Source organism: Oncorhynchus mykiss, chromosome 9 (assembly GCF_057628025.1).
Source record: "Oncorhynchus mykiss isolate SJ-2025 chromosome 9, ASM5762802v1, whole genome shotgun sequence".
NCBI lineage: Eukaryota > Metazoa > Chordata > Actinopteri > Salmoniformes > Salmonidae > Oncorhynchus > Oncorhynchus mykiss.
Window position 1 is genome coordinate 57,196,039 of NC_143030.1, and position 17,539 is coordinate 57,213,577.

General features: G+C 40.6%; 1 protein-coding gene across 2 annotated transcripts in view; it reads right to left on the reverse strand.

Moving 5' to 3' along the window:
• tmem201 (transmembrane protein 201) overlaps window positions 1–17,099 on the reverse strand; it is a 29,973-nt gene extending 12,874 nt beyond the window's left edge. Inside the window, exons 1-6 of one of the 2 annotated variants that reach the window (XM_036988285.2) lie at window positions 16,670–17,099; window positions 10,894–11,014; window positions 1,380–1,574; window positions 1,069–1,248; window positions 439–803; window positions 28–231 (exon numbers count right to left, since the gene is read on the reverse strand). In XM_036988285.2, coding sequence (XP_036844180.2) covers window positions 28–231; window positions 439–803; window positions 1,069–1,248; window positions 1,380–1,574; window positions 10,894–11,014; window positions 16,670–16,779 — 1,175 coding nt within the window. In that variant the 5' untranslated portion in view covers window positions 16,780–17,099. The remainder of the gene's footprint in view (window positions 1–27; window positions 232–438; window positions 804–1,068; window positions 1,249–1,379; window positions 1,575–10,893; window positions 11,015–16,669) is intronic. The other variant, XM_090184602.1, reaches the window with a different exon arrangement.
• Window positions 17,100–17,539: the final 440 nt, after the last annotated feature.

A 17,539-nucleotide genomic window follows, 5' to 3' on the forward strand; every position in this document is an offset into this window, starting at 1 on the left:
TTTAAGTGTCACTGTTCAGATTCTGACCTTCGACCTCTCGCTCTTCTCGGGCCCATGGATTTGCGTGTTGCCACAGCAGCGGCAAAGCCAACCAGGCAACATAAGGAGGTAGTGCCGAGTTTGACTGCATCCAGCCAGCTTGAGACATCAGCTTTCAGGTATCTCTCCACCAAGTACAGGCACAAGACCAGGAACCACAGGACAGAGGCCACAGCATCAATTCGCCTCAATCTGAAAAACAAGGAACAAAGTACATAATTACTATCTGGATTTTTTTAAAGGCACTTTTCAGGCCCTCTTCGACCTTCTTTTAATGACCAAAAGGTCAAAATTCACAAAGATCATTTCAATTTAAATAGACAAAACTCCAGATTCAGGCACCAGTGCATACCCGGAATTCTTCGTCATAGAAACAATGAGCTAAGAGGAATGAATTACCTGACAGGTCCTCCTAGACAGACACCAGTGATACAGGTCAGCAGGCCAATGGAGACCACAGCCATCTGATGGTTCCTTCCATACTGCCAGACAAGCTTTGCATTCTCTACGGCCTCCTCTGGAAGCAGCTCTAGCAGGTCTTGCAACACCTGTCCAGCCTCGCTGCTACCGTTTTTGGGAGTGGATTTGTTGGAGGGAGCAGGCTTTGGAGGGATGATCCCCCCGCTTAGTGTTTGGGGTGCCCCTGCGGATGCAGTTTGGTCCCCAGAGCCATACAATGCTGTTGCAACTAGGAAGGCACAGGTGAAGAACGCCATGACACGAAGCAATATCACTCCAACTGGTGTGCTGAAGGAGTAGGAGCTCTGTGAAAAAAAAGTTTAGAGCGTAAGGATAAATGCAAATTCTTATACTGCCACATCTAGACCCCTTGTGAAGGTTAATAAAATGTGCACACCTATTAATGCGGAGTATTCAATTTATCCACTTAAATCATTTTTGCTGAAACTCATCGAAAGACCTGACAGTGGTAAACACATTTCTATTTCTTAGAAGATAATTTTCTACTATAAGTATAGTGCTGATGCTTGCTCAGTCTTATCAGATGGACTTGTTTCCATTGAAAGTGACCTTTACGAATGCTTTGTCACAGTCTCTGCTGCGTCTGAGCTGGTGGCTGAAGAGCACAGCCCGGAGCTGGCGGTTCTGGTGCTTGATGTAGTACTCCACGGCCGTCTGACAGGGTCTGCACAACTTGTAGGTCTGCTCCACGTGGTGCTTGTACACCTCAATCTCCTCATCATAGTTCTCCTAGGGTAGGGAAACCAAAATAGAATTGTTGTTTTTGTAATGACCACATTGACTTTACACAAACTCACCGTGGATCACACACACTGCAGTTTTCCACAAATCAAACAGTAAAAAAATTAAATACTACTTACATCTTCCCTTGGGATGAATGAGGCCAACTGCTTGATCTTGACAGACTGGTTGTTGTTGCATTTTTTGCACAACAGCATCTGACAGTTGACCCACTGCAGCGTCTTTGGTGTCTCAGGCAAGGGCATGCCGGCAGACACACCATGGTTTAGATGCTCCGAGAATTGAGCAGGAATAGGTTTGTTGTAGTCGCCATTCTAGAAGCAAGCAAGACAAGTACAAGGACCAAAGTGAGGCTCAGGGATTCTTGAAAGATGGGACCATTTCTTTCCGTTTTTTCTTAATATTAACAATATTGATTTTTTGTTGTTGTTGAAATAAATATTATTACATAGCAAAGTATCAGCTATTATCCCATGTAATGGAACAATCTAATTAAAAGCTTTTTTCATTAAATGCACCTAACTGTATTCATGTCAATGCCGTCAGACACCATAAAAAGCATTTTATCTTCATTGTCCAACAAGTGTTTAAAGGCCTTGATTGTTTCATTCCAACATTACATTATTCAAATATTTTATACAAATGTATTTTGTTTTATGCCACTGTATAATACTCCAGGGGGGGCAATTTCATCAGCATTCTGGCATGTTTTTCTAGATTCAGAACATAAAACAAGATATATAACACAAACATTATCCCTTGTGTCTAGCACAGAAAATACTTCAATAAATGAAGCATATATTGCAGGACAATGATTAACATTGAATCCGAATATTAATAATCTATTTTAAAGCGATGCTAGAACTGTTCTGTATAATTTCAGCCAGTAATTTTGAAAGTGGCACTCAAGCCAACCTCTCAATTAGGTAAGCTGTTTTAGCCTGAAGTCTATTCTCCTGCTTTGCTATATTTCAGTCATTGCAAGTCCCGAAGAGCAGGAGTGTGTGAAAGGTTTTGTCCCAACCCAGCGTTAACACCTGATTGAAATAATCACTGTACAATCACTGATCTGTAAATCTGAGGCCTCACGTTTAATCCCACAAATAAGGACCGTGTCTGGTGCCACCACAGTTATACATAAAGAGATCATTGATCAATTTAAACCATTTTACTCTGCGCTATACACCTCAATCTCCTCAAGACCCTATGCTGATTGATTCATTCTTTAATGGCTTGAATATGCCTTCAATTGATACAGACTCCCATAACTGTCTAGAATAATTTACACCTGAGGAGATTGCAACAGCAGTGTTCGCAATGAAAAGTGGTAAATCACCGGGTCCGGACGGTTTTCCAACTGAATTTTACAGGACGTTTTCTGGTCTGCTTTGCCCATTCTTGTCTCGATGACTTGCAGAGTGCCTTAATACCTCAAAGCTACCGCCTAGTCTTTATCCGGCTTCAATTTCATTACTATTAAAGAAAAATAAAGACCCCCTGGAATGTGGATCCTATCGCCCAATCTCGCTTTTAAACTGCGATTACAAAATCCTAGCCAAGCTTTAAGCCGTCCGTATGGAAGGCATGCTGCACCCAGTAATACACTCTAACCAGACTGGCTTTGTGAGAAGTAGGCATTTGTTTCCCAGCATCGGGGGACCCGGAGGTGGTGGTCTCACTTGATGCGGAAAAAGCTTTTGACTGCGTTGAGTGAGACTACCTAACAGCTGCCCTTTACAGATTTGGCTTAGGCCCCAAATTCATTGCGTGGACAAAGATTATTTATTTTTCTCCCATGGCTTCGGTACGGACTAACAACTTGTTCTCTGATTATTTCCCCTTGCACCGCGGATCCAGACAGGGTTGTCCACTCTCCCCCTTGTTGTTTGCTCTGGCAATCGAGCCTCTCGCCATTGCACTATGCTCTAATGATGCCATTCAAGGTATAATCAGGACGGGCTTAGAGCAGAAAGTCTCGCTACATGCTGACAACCTTTTGTTTATCTCCAACCCTGATACCTCATTGCCATGTGCCTTATATGTTCTTAAAAAAAAAAATTGTTCTTAAAAAAAATTGGATCAATCTCAGGGTACAAGCTGAATCTAGGCCATAGTGAGCTTTTTCCTGTAAATAAGGCTGCTTTAAAGTGCTCTTTTGCAAGTTCTCAGTTTAGGATTGTCCGGGATCAATTCACCTACTTGGGAGTTAAAGTGACAAGGAAATATTCAAATTTGTTTCAGGAAAACTTTGTTGCTCTAGCAGACAGTTTGGAACAATCTTTTACTTTTTGGAATTCGCTACCTCTTTCTCTTATTGGAAGGATTAATGTCATTAAAATGTATGTGTTGCCCAAATTTTTATATTTATTTCAATGTTTACCCATTTTTATTACAAAATCTTTTTTTAATTCACTGGATCAAACATTCATGTATTTTATTTGGGATTTCAAGGTACCGCGGATTGGTAGAAGACATTTACAGAAGCTCAAGGAACTGAGTGGTTTAGCTCTACCAAATTTTCAGACATACTATTGGGCTGCAAATTTCAGAGCCCTTTTGTACTGGCTGCAGGCTGATCCAACTGGCCCTAGACCACTCTGGGTCCAGATGGAGTCTGGATCATGTAAACCTACTGCACTTTCTTCTGTGTTGTGCTCGTCTCTCCCAGTGTCCCTAGGCAAAAGGTGTGTCAACCCAATTGTAAAGCAGTCCCTTAAAATTTGGAATCAGTTCCGCTTAGCCTGTAGCCTCCAAGGCTTTTCTCTATCAGGACCAATCAATCAGAACATTTTATTTCCTCCATCTTTGAATGATGGGGCTTTTGCCATCTGGCACTCACTAGGCCTCTCCTCACTAGCCCAATTATTCTTTGATGATACATTTGCCTCTTTTGCTCAGCTACAGGAAAAGTTCAACCTCCCCCATTCCCACTTTTTCCTCTATCTCCAGACTAGGAACTTTGTCAGAGCTAACACACTTGAATTTCCCCATAGGCCTGCGAATACAGCTACAGAGAGCATCTTGGAACTGAACAAGCTTCCCAAGGGCGCAATTTCAGATGTATATGCAATCATTCATGACTTACAGAACCCTTCTTTGGTGCCTTTAAAGACTCAATGGGAAAAGGGTTTGGGGGAGAAACTTGGGGAAGACGCCTGGGAATCTGTGCTGCACAGGGTGCACTCGTCCTCTTTTAGCACTAGACACAGCCTCATTCAATTCAAGGTGGTTCACCGTATCCACTGGTCGTGGGCCAAACTTGGAAGAATATTCTCTGGTTTTGATCCTACCTGTGTCAGATGTAAAACGGAACCAGCCACACGGTTGCATATGTTTTGGGGATGTCAAACTATCAGGTTTCTGGGAATTCATATTTAAAATGTTTCTCTGATATATATGGACACTGTTATAGATCCGTCTCCCCTCACAGCCATTTTTGGTGTACTGCCAATAGGTACCCCCCTATCAAGAATCCACTGTTGCTTAGACAACTCTTTTAGCTAGACGGCTAACACTACAGAACTAGAAGATGGCAGCTCCCCAATCTTATAAATATTGGGTGAGAGATGTGTTGTGCTCCCAAACTAGAAAAAAATAAAATGTAATACACATGGGAACCCCAAACTGTTTTATGAGGCCTGGGCTCCATTCTGGACTTACTTTAAACAGTCCATCCCCTGATGGCATTCGTATTAAAACAAAAATAAGGGGCGCATTAAGGTTGATGATGTGCTTATCGATTATGTCCTGCGGATGCCTTGTTCGGTCAGAGACTAAAATATGAGCTTGTTTTGCCCTGTATTTCTTATTAATTGTTTACTTTTAAAGCATTGTAAACTTTTTTTTTGGTCCAGTGGATGGTCAGTCTGTGGCCATGACTGTCTGAGTGGTTGCATTTCTCCACCTCTATCCCTTGACTGTTTACAGGAACAATGGTGAGGTGTTTGCTCTGTCCCTGTACTACAGATTGCCCTTTAACCTTTGTAGCCTTCTGCCGGTGTGTTTAACTTGTCTAAAGTAGTGTCTTTAAAGCCATTTTTTTTTCTTCCATTTTTTTTCTAGTTGAGTATATTATTTATATTGTTTTGTGTTGTCTTGTGTGTAACGTACACACGTAGCCTACATATCAATACATACACAAACTATCTAGGTCAAATAGGGGAGAGGCGTTGCGCGGTGTGTTTTATAAAAAAATTTAAACCAGGTTTGCTGTTAATTTGAGCAATATAAGATGGAACGGAATTCCATGCAATAATGGCTCTATATAATACTGTACGCTTTCTTGGATTTGTTCTGGATTTGGGGACTGTGAAAAGACCCCTGATGGCATGTCTATGCAAACAATTTGAGTTTCAACACACTGTTTCTTATAAAAATAAGTGATGCAGTCAGTCTCTCCATAATTCTTAGCCAAGAGAGACTGGCATGCATTGCATGTATATCAGCCCTGTCATTACTTTGCCCTAAGTCATTACTCGGCACAATGGGTACAATTGATGGTATTGATCTATAACGCACGCTCCACAGTTGAACTTGTTGACTTGTGCCAAAGTGGCAGCTGCTAAGGGAGCACTGGCAGACCAGACGATTGCAGCCAAGGCAGCACTGGTCCACACGTTGGGTGAGTAGTATTGGTTGGTACAGTATGTGCCTCCCTGCTGAAAAAACAGCATAGGCCAGCCTAAATTTCAAGCTGGTCTGTCCAGCATGGCCTAGTGTAGAGATCAACTGATTAATCGGAATGGACGATTAATTCGGGCTGATTTCAAGTTTTCATAACAATCGGAAATCGGTATTTTTGGACAGCGATTTGGCAGATTTTCACACCTTTATTTAACTAGGCAAGTCAGTTAAGAACACATTCTTACTTTCAATGATGGCCTAGGAACGGCGGGTTAACTGCCTCGTTCAGGGGCAGAACGACAGATTTTTACCTTGGTAGCTCGGGGGATTCAATCTTGCAAGCTTACAGTTAACTAGTCCAATGCTCTAACCAATGCTCTAACCAATTGATTACAATTAAAACAATTAATCAATCAATCAATCATAATCACTAGTTAAACTAGTAATATCATCAACCATGTGTAGTTATCTAGCGTGTCCTGCATTGCATATAATCGATGCGGTGCGTATCGTTGCTCCAATGTGTACCTAACCATAAACATCAAAGCCTTTAAAATTAATACACAGAAGTATATATTTTTAAACCTGCATATTTAGCTAGGTTAGCAGGCAATATTAAGCAGGTGAAATTGTGTCACTTCTCTTGCGTTCATTGCACGCAGAGTCAGTGTATATGCAACAGTTTGGGCCGCCTAATTTGCCAGAATTTTACGTAATTATGAAATAACATTGAAGGTTGTGCAATGTAACAGGAATATTTAGAATTATGGATGCCACCCGTTAGATAAAATACGGAACGGTTCCGTATTTCACTGAAAGAATAAACGGTTTGTTTTTTCGAAATGATAGTTTCCGGATTCGACCATATTAATGACCTACGGTTCGTATTTCTGTGTGTTATGTTATAATGAAGTCTATGATTTGATAGAGCAGTCTGACTGAGCGATGGTAGACACCAGCAGGCTCGTAAGCATTCATTCAAACAGCACTTTTGTGCGTTTGCCAGCAGCTGTTTAGGACTTCAAGCCTATCAACTCCCGAGACTAGGCTGGTGTAACCAATGTGAAATGGCTAGCTAGTTAGCGGGGTGTGCGCTAATAGCGTTTCAAATGTCACTCGCTCTGAGACTTGAACTAGTTGTTCCCCTTGCTCTGCATGGGTAACGCTGCTTCGAGGGTGGCTGTTGTCCTTGTGTTCCTGGTTCGAGCCCAGGTAGGAGCGAGGAGAGGGATGGAAGCTATACTGTTACACTGGCAATACTAAAGTGCCCATAAGAACATCCAATAGTTAAAGGTTAATGAAATACAAATGGTAGAGAGAGAAATAGTCCTAAAATTCCTATAATAACTACAACCTAAAACTTACCTGGGAATATTGAAGACTCGTTAAAAGGAACCACCAGCTTTCATATGTTCTCATGTTCTGAGCAAGGAACTGAAACGTTAGCTTTCTTACATGGCACACTTTTACTTTCTTCTTGCATTATTTAAACCAAATTGAACATGTTTCATTATTTATTTGAGGCTAAATTGATTTTATTGATGTATTATATTAAGTTAAAATAAGTGTTAATTCAGTATTGTTGTAATTGTCATTATTACAAACATATTTTTTTTTAATTGGCCGATTAATTGGTATCGGCTTTTTTTTTTGGTCCTCCAATAATCGGTATCGGCATTGAAAAATCATAATCGGTCGACCTCTAGTCTAGTGGGTTACGCTGAAGATGCTGGTGACAAAGTTGGTCTAGCTCAGGGATGGGCAACAGACCCTTTGTAGGCCTGCGGATCAATTTCCACAAAAATAAACACCCCATCGGGTTTTCTCCACTTACTGTTGAGACTTAGAATACACAATGTGCAATTTAGTTGTGCATCAAACATTTTTGTCTTGTTATGTCAGTCACTGACAGTCAATCAAGCAGCCCACGTCAGCATTTTTTTTTTTTTAGCTTGGTAAGTTAGTCTAGCTAGTCAGCTAAACTTGTAGTAATCGTGGTCTAATTAGTCACTCACTCAGATATGGTATCATATGTTAAACTGCAAACATTTCTTTCCACCCTATGGTAAAATGCCTAGAATTGTGCAGAAAAACTGCACAACGGAGGGTGTAGATATAGCTGCTTATAGGCACGGCTTACTTATTTAAAGGTTGGTTATGTGTGCATTTGTTTCATTCTGCTGGAGTTAACATCAAAGCAACTATCAATTGTTGCAATTCATATACAAATATTGAACGCATTTAATGAGACAATTAAAAGATGTGCAACATGAAAACATTGTCCCAATTACATTGTGTAATTTAATGGCGGTCCCTAACCAGCCCCAGAGACAAGCTATTACTAACCAATGTCAAACCAACTTTACCATGTTGGCACATCAGCCAGCTGAAGCCAATTGGCAAATTAAGTTGGCTAGCTCGCTGAAGGAGAGGATCTGGTAAAATACGGTATGTTGCAAATATCATCATCACCTTTGCAGAAAATTAGCCTATCCATGGCAAAATGCAGTTTTTTTGGGGGGGTCAAAATAGGGCTTGGGGGGGGTCAAAATAGGGCTTGGGGGGTGGACATGGAGGGGGGGTGTCTGTGGGAATGGTCACTGGTGCGGTCGCCGACAAAATTTTTAGAGGCCCTCCTGTTTGCCGTAGTGAAAATCAATGGGGGCCCCATGCCATTACAAAAATACCCCCAAATACATCATTTTGCGCAGACCTGTGCACACTGTGGACCTGTGAGCACTGTGATAGAAGTGCTTTAGATTCATCTTTAGAAACACTGTCATAAAAGTTGGTCTAATTTACTCGAAAGTCTAATTGTGGCAACAACAAAAACATTTTGGCTGGAAGATGTTTAAAATATATATTTTTTTAACTACCTGCCCCAGTGACTGGTGGACCAAAAATATAGTTTCAGGCCCTATATACAGTGCATTCGGGAAGTATTCAGAGCCCTTAACCTTCCACATTTTGTTACTTTACAGTCTTATTCTAAAATTGAATAAAGTGTTTTATCCACTCAATCTACAAACAGTATCCCATAATGACAAAGCAAAAACAGGTTTGCAAGCTTTGCACAACTGTATTTGAGGAGTTTATTTCATTCTTCTCTGCAGTTCCTCTCCAAGTTGTAGAAACATCTTCAAGGATGATCAATGGAAACAGGATGCACCTGAGATCAAATTTGAGTCTCATAGCAAAAGGGTCTGAATACTTATCTAAATTAGGTATGTTTTTTATTTTTAATACATTTGCTAAAATGTATATTGTGTGTAGATTGATGAGGAATTGTTTTTATTTAATCCATTTTAGAATAAGTCTGTAACTTTACAAAATGTGGAAAAAGTCCAGGGTCTGAATAGTTTTCGAATGCAATGTAGGTCCATTATCTTTTCTACACACTTTACATCTGGTTTTAGTCATTTACACTGAAAATATGAACAAAAAACAGCACACCGAGACTTTTGTATGCAGAAAAACCCTGGATTGTAAATACCTGACTGCTACCACGATAGTAATATGTACAACACCAAAAGCATGTAAATAAGCCAACAAAGTGAAATAAAATATGGAACTGTAGATGAAAATGTTCAATATATGTTTCGTTTTGGAACAAGGCAGCTAGTAGCTAGCTGACAGCAAAGGTGTTGGCTAGAGACGAAGTCCAAGAGCTTGCAGGGATTTGTCTACTTTGTTGCCAATTAGCATTTTCAAATCAGTAAATAGAGCCGAATATATTGATGAATAAGATTGGAATCATTTCCGTGTTTGACCGCTAGATTTTATGACAACACAAGTAATCTATAGCTGACCCTGCTCATTCCTGAGCTTAAAATGATGATCCTTTGCTCAGGACAAGGGCATTTCCTGGCAGAGAAACATGGAAATGGATAATATGGAAAATTATAAAAACAAATCTTATCCCTTATAAAATTCACCTGAAGCTATTTTTTAGATCAAATAATACAAATGAAATGTCCTTGCCAGATAAGGATTGTCCTAACTTTCATGAATCCCTGAAATGTATATGGCATTACAGATAAGTGTGCAAGTATGGGACAATAAAAAAAATATATTGTCTGACTAGAAAAATAGATTTAAGTTGTCTGAATGGACAAGTAAAAGATCAAAATAATCACAAATCAAACAATAACTCTGATCAGAATTGGATAACGTTGGAATAATATTAAAATCTATTTTTCATATACATAAATTAAAAAAAGCCTACATGTCAAAGTGTAGGTGATCGGCTACAGCCTCATGTCCAAACCGATGCGGACATGAAACGCCAGAAAATGTTGCCAAACTTTAATGACTTAATTAGGCACCCCCCACCCCCAGGCTAAACGCCAGTCATGTTTGTCAAATATATTAAGGATAATTGTTTCCCGCTAATTGCATTGTGCACATTGTTGAGCTTATAATATGAAGAATTAAAACTAGATCAACATTTTAAGCTAAACGTCTGATCTGTTGCATCAGCTTCATTGCTTCTAAAAACATTTTAATGTGCAGTGATATAAATTCTGGATCAGTCATCCCAGAGTCAGTTTTGAATCAGACATTTTTTATTGTCCCAGGGATGACGGCACACCTTTCATTTCAAGCCCTGGAGGGATTTATTTTATAAAGACAAAAGTATTTGGTTGTAACTGTAATGTTACAATACTTTAGAGGCTACCAAGAGGGGCCAACCATCCTCCAGCAGAGCCTTAAAGCGGCAGTGTTGTAACCTACATGTTTGTGTGATTCTCTAATGGTAAAAAAGATAGTAATGCATTTATTTTGTGTCATACAGGGATGTAAAAATGGTGTTAAAGATTTAATTTTTTTTAGGATAAGTGACTTGGGTAAAAAAAAAAAATGTTTCATTAGTCAAGCCCGGCTACTGATTTGACAAAGCAATATCCATCATGTTGACACGGTCCACCATCTATGACATGCAACAATCAGCTGCATTGACAATCAGTAGTGTGGATTTAATTGTGTGTGCAGTAAGATGAATTGCAGTACCTCCTGGAAGCCGTTGTACTGCTCGCAGTTGGGGCAGTCCCAGCAGTTTCTGTTTCCATATGGGACCACTGAGTCCTGGTTGCAGAACCAGCAATTCACATTGACATGTGTGGGTTTCTTTCTGTATAGGGAAGAGAAGTGTTTTACTTTAGATACACTGTCTAAAGGTGATATTGCTGATCCAGGTAAAGAGCTTGATGCAGCGTTGTGGACTCGAGTCACAAATTTGATGACTTGAGACTCAACTTGATAGAAATTAAAATGGCTTGGAGCCTCAAGACTCGGTCCTCGACTTGAGACTGATTACTTGAAATTCTGTCTAGGTTCTCCGTGCATTACTCTCCACTCAGCCAGAGACAGACGCAGCACCGTCTTGCAAAAAAGAGTTGGCTAGTGAAACGCACACTCGGCCCTCTGATTGGAGAGAGGTTGGGTAAGCTAGCAAACAGACTGCCGATTTGCTGTACAGCTTTAGCTATAGAATTGGGTGCAGCGCAAACGTCAACTTGTAGGGCGAGAGGATGGCCATAAATAGGAAGCTCCACTAAAAAAACTGGTGATCAATAATATGAACTGTTTATTTTGCAAACTCAACAGCAATGGAGCACCAAGCAACAACTACAGGCGTAGGCCTACTGGTCATTTAGCAGGCTGTCAAAATTGTTGAAATGTATACATTTACTTATGAAGATTGCATTTGGAATCTGTTCAAATTAATTACTGTAGGCGTATCTCTCCACTTGTGATCGCCAAACTCCCGTCAGTGGAGGAGAGTGCTTTGTTCTCTTGTTGAAATGTTTGACGTTGCTTTCACACATTTAAATACATGTAGCAAATCTATAATTGCTGGGGTTTCATCATTCCATCCACATACCTTTTATTGCAACACTTAGACATTTGATTCATACCATACATTTTAATTTAGTCCTACCATTTCTTACCCTCCGAGTGGGAGCAATGTTTATTACGCACATGAACGTTCGCAAGACTCATGGATGTAGAAGTTCTGTTTATTTAACTCACTGTATGGTTTTCTTTGTTCATATATCCCAGGGTATGTCGGAGTTCTGTGTCCTAGGTCTGTCATTCAGCTTGTGCATTATAGGAGTGCACATGCCTCACTGCACATAGAAATAGGCACTGAGTCAGTAGGTTCAATAAGATGAATTATTGTTCCAAGTGTGAACGGTGATGAAATATCATTAAGTCTGATTAAGACGAATGTACCAATGATGGGGAATTGCCAAGTGGGTAATTGTATGATCCTAGGAGGGGCCAAATGCTTATACTGTATGTACCTGTTTGAGCTCCTGTTAGACATTCGATTTGGTTTCAAGGGGAAGCTGTGCAGTCCTACCCTCCTCTACCTATGTCCATTCAGATAGGACAGGTTAAGCCTCATACATAGGCTATTTCCTGTGTATATTTGGTCAACCTACTCATATATTTAGTATTATATGGCGCTTTCACCATTGGATCACCAAGACCTGTAAATAAATCTACTCTGAGCACGTCAACCTGCCTTGTCTTCTGCTGATTTCATGCCCTTATGACTGCTACAAGGTTCCTATTTTACAATGACAATCAAAATATATGTTGTAGACAAAATAAGAAAAAGGGCTGCCTGGTAGCCTCAATAAAAATACGAAGATTTGCAATGACAAGTTCAACTACATGTATAGATTTTTTTTTTTTACTAGACTTGAGACTTGCTCTTAGAATGCATGACTTGGACTTCACCCATTATACTTGTGACTAGACTTGAGACTCTTGACCTTGTTACTTGCGACTTCAATAATCGTGACTTGGTACCACCTCTGGCTAGATGGAACACGGTTTCGCAGAAACACATCATAGGATAGTCATGCGAAAGAGTGACTTGAATGTAAAACTAAATAGCTAACTATATCTGCAAACAGCACGGTTTAGGCTAGTCCAATTAATCAGGCCATAATACACAATTAATTGGTATATACAGCCTGAAATGAATGCCTGCAAAATCGTGTAAATGTTCCTTACAAGCAAGAATGTTGAATGAAATGACATTTAAACTTACTCTACCAATTGTCTATGCGGTACCAAAATGTGAGACAATTTGCTCACCAATACTAGCTATTGAACCAAACATACATTGGTAAATTCTGAATAAGGGGAGGATGATAAAACATCCACACCTTTCTTTTTAGATTTTAGATTGAAATCCGAATGAATAAATCTCATTGTCATGGCATTCTTGGTTCAATAGAAAACTGAATATGCAATATAAAACATTCTAACTATTGAACCAAACATGCCACGAAACACACTTTATTCAGATTTCAATCTTAAAACCAAAAAAAGGTTGTGGATTGTTTTCCAACCTCCCGATTCAGAATATACCATTTTCATGGCATGCTTGGTTCAATAGCTAGTATTGGTGAGCAAATGTCTAAAATTGAGACCGCATAGACAACCAGTAGAGTATGTTAAGTTTGAGTGTAATTGTATGAAACCTTCTGGATTGTAAGGAACATTCACACGATTTTGCAGTAATTCGTTTGAGGCTGTAGATTACTAGGGGTGAAACAGTTCGTGTATTCGTATTGAACCGTTCGGTACAGGGTCCACGGTGCAGTACGCACTGTGAACCGAACATGACTTTAATCATATATTATAGCTAGGAAAATATATACATATATCATTGTAAAGAAAATATTATTGCATAAACCAATGGCATGTAAATTAACATGGGAAAAATATCCACATAGTAATTAGGTTGTATTCAATAAAAAACTTTTTAAATTTTTTTTTAAAGTTGCTCCGCTCATTAGTTATTTCACTCCGGCGAGAACAGAGCTGAGAGACCGTCGTAGCAGCAATTAGCTGATGAAGGAATTAGCAGTTAGGTAAATGCAAAGGAGCAACATGGCAAGCCAGAACTAGAAGACGCACCAGTATCATTCAGGTCTGCCGTCTGGGAACATTTCGGTTTCCCTGTAAACTATAACGGGGATTGCCAACAAGTGGTGGATAAAATTTCCACAATATGTAGGCTCTGTTCATTGCCGATAGACTACTCGAGTGGCAATACGAGTAACATGACTACTCATTTGCGCAGACATCACCCCAAAGTGCCAATTGGTGGGACTACGCAAAAAAAATGAAACAGCAACCACCTCTCCCCACAGCCTTCAGGCAACAATATGCAGCTGACTACGGTAGGGCTATCAAAAACAAATCTGCGCAGGGATAGCAAAATTCATAGCGGCAAATACAAGACCTTTCTCTGTAGTAGAATGCGGGGTTCAGAAATATGTTTAAACATGTTTAAAATAAAGAACTTGACTCTGGGTCTGTGCCCAAACTCTGCCGCAGCCGGCCGCGACCGGGAGGTCCGTGGGGCGACGCACAATTGGCCTAGCGTCGTCCGGGTTAGGCCGGGAGGGATATCCTTGTCTCATCGTGCACCAGCGACTCCTGTGGCGGGCCGGGCGAGGTGTGCATTAACCAAGGTAGCCCGGTGCACGGTGTTTCCTCTGACACATTGGTGCGGCTGGCTTCCGGGTTGGAGGTGCGCTGTGTTAAAGAAGCAATGCGGCTTGGTTGGGTTGTGTTTCGGAGGACGCATGGTTTTCGACCTTAGTCTCTCCCAAGCCCGTACGGGATTTGTAGCGATGAGACAAGATAGTAATTACTAAAAATTGGATACCACGAAATTGGGGAGAAAAGGGGGTCAAATTAAAATAAATGTTTAAAAAAATAAAGAACTTGAGAGCGAGTTGTCAGAAACGCTGTCTGTTTCTCTACCAGACAGTTGGACTACTTGATCTACAAAGTGCTACCTTACTGTAACGGCTCATTTCATTACGGCAGAGTGGGAGATAAAAAGCCATGTCCTTCAAACATGTCCCCTTGAGTGTAGTCACACCAGTGTAAACTTGGAGGAAGAGCTAAGGGAAGTAGTTGCAGTGTGGAAGTTGGAGAGGGATAATTTAACGATTCCTGTGACCACTGACAACGCTAGAAATATTGTAAATGCAGTTGCACTAGCTGGATTGGGGCCACAGATAGGATGCTTTGCTCACGTAATTAATCTAGCATCTCAAAAAGAAATGTCAGTGAATCCAATCTCTCGCCTCCTAGCAGGAAGGTGGAATATCCTTCTTTCATAAAAGCACAACTGCTGAACATGTTTTCAAGACAAAACAGGAGATGCTGGAGCTGCCAAACCACAAACTAATTCAAGATGTCCCTACTAGATGGAATTCAAGCCATGACATGGCTGATAGATAGATACCTTGAGCAGAAAGTTGGTGTATTCTACACTGACTGATCAAGCTGTGAGGAAGAATATCAACAATAGTGACTTTGTCTGAAAATGACATAAGACTAGCAGAGGAAGTTATCAAAGTGTGCAAACCTCTCAAAACAGTCACAACACTGATATGGACAGAGCATTCCATCAGTTTCCATGGTCCTGCCTATGAAAAACAATGATTCTGAAATCAATGGTGGCATCTGATGAAGATGAACCCGCAGTAAGGGATGTCAAGACTGCTATCAGAGTTAACCTGGAGCCTAGATATGCTGACCCTGATGTCCAAGACTTCTTACACAAGAGCACTGCTTTGGACTCCGGGTTCAAGTCCCTGCTGCACCAGGATGCTGCTGCTCGTCTGAGTCTACAATGAACTCACAGCAGAGATTGTGACCAATATACAACAGATATTGTATTTATTTTGTTCATGTGACATTTATTATTTTATTAATTAGTGATCTAAAAATGATAAAGTAATAATTGCAATTGTCATAATATTATCTGATATATTTCTAACAACAAATCATATTTTTAAAGCCAATTCAGAGATTGCAATTTTCATCTAATTTAATTCTGCAAGGTCAAGCCACAGATACCACAGGAGCCAACCCCTCTCCAGAGACGGCAGCTGACAGGGGTTCTCCTCCAGAAAAGAAGTCTACCATGGCTGAGCTTTTTGGGGATTGTTCCATGAGGAGGGAACCAAGGTCATAGAGGAGATGACCTCATACCGGGAAGTGGACTGTATTGCACTGGATGCTGATCCACTTACATGGTGGAAGACCAAAGAGTTAATATACCCTCATGTTGCCATGTTAGCAAGGTGCTACCTGGCTGTGCCTGGGACCTCTGTCCCTAGCGAGAGGGTATTCTCCACAGCGGCTGACATTGTCACAGCAAGCCGATCTGTGCTCAATGCAAATCATGTGGATACCCTAATCTTAAAAGAAAACTTGAAAATCTTTTTTTTTTCTTCAAGTAACCAGTCTCAAGTGGTCCTATTTGGTTTAAGGCACTGCAATGTGACTTAATTTTGAAACCGTAACGTTACCGAACCGTGACACCACTGTATCGTACCGAACCGTCAGTTTTGTGAACCGTTTCACCACTAGTAGATACCAATTGATTGTATTATAGACTAATTATATCAGACTAGGTTAAGGCTAGCGAACTACCGGGTGTGTTAAAATAAATGAAACGTGATACATTCGAGGCGGACATCCTGTAGCGTAATGTTACTACTAATCAAAGGCGCACGCGGGGGCCCACTCGCCATGGACAATGTTAGTTAGCTAGCAGCTATCTAGCTAGTTCATTACCCGTTGACAGGCAGGAATATTATTTGATCATAGGATCTTATATTGATCGCTTTAGATGGCTGCAACTAATGTTAGTAGTGTATGATTACGTGTTAGTTGGCTCATTAGCTGCGTGAAATATGATAAGCAAACATGGCAGACTAGCTAGTTTACTGCATACCTTGTTGCAATTTTGTAAATCAGAGCTCCCCCAGCCATAAAGACCGTTGCTCCGGCTCCTCCATACATGAATTGAGGATATTCCAAGATCAGCTGGTTGAACGCCTCCATTTATTCCCAGTGTTTGGCAGTTATCTAAAACAGAAGTGTATGGCAGCTAGTGTTTATATTTCCAGACATGTATCGAGCATGCACGAGGCAAACTCCGAATTGACCTCTTTCAGAGAGGAAAGAGGCCCCGCCTCTTCTTCGTCTTCTTCTTCTTTGGGATTGGCTTGGAGGATCGCATCCAACGTTAAAGGTGCATAGGCCGCCACCTACTGTACTGGAGTGTGAGGCCAGTCACTGCCTATCTACATTAAATTCTCTTCATTAGTCCTGTTCCTCTAAGAACGTGGAATAGAGCTCTAGACACCACTTTCCTCCCTCCACTACACCACCCAAACCCCAATCCCCTCTAGCCTCTCTAACCCTTTCACACAATCTCTCCCTATCTACATCATATATTTTAAATCAAACTAAAGCATGAAGAACGAGTGACTGTTCCGGGATTCTTCCGGTGGCATTGAGGAGTACACCACATCAGTCACTGGCTTCATCAATAAGTTAATCAATGACGTTGTCCCCACAGTGACTGAAAAACAGCTTCTATCTCAAGGCCATCAGACTGTTAAACAGCCACCACTAACATTGAGTGGCTGCTGCCAACACACTGACTCAACTCCAGCCACTTTAATAATGGAAATTGATGTAAAAATATACCACTAGCCACTTTAAACAATGCTACTTAATATAATGTTTGCATACCCTACATTACTCATCTCATATGTATACACTGTACTCTATCATCTACTGCATCTTTATGTAATAC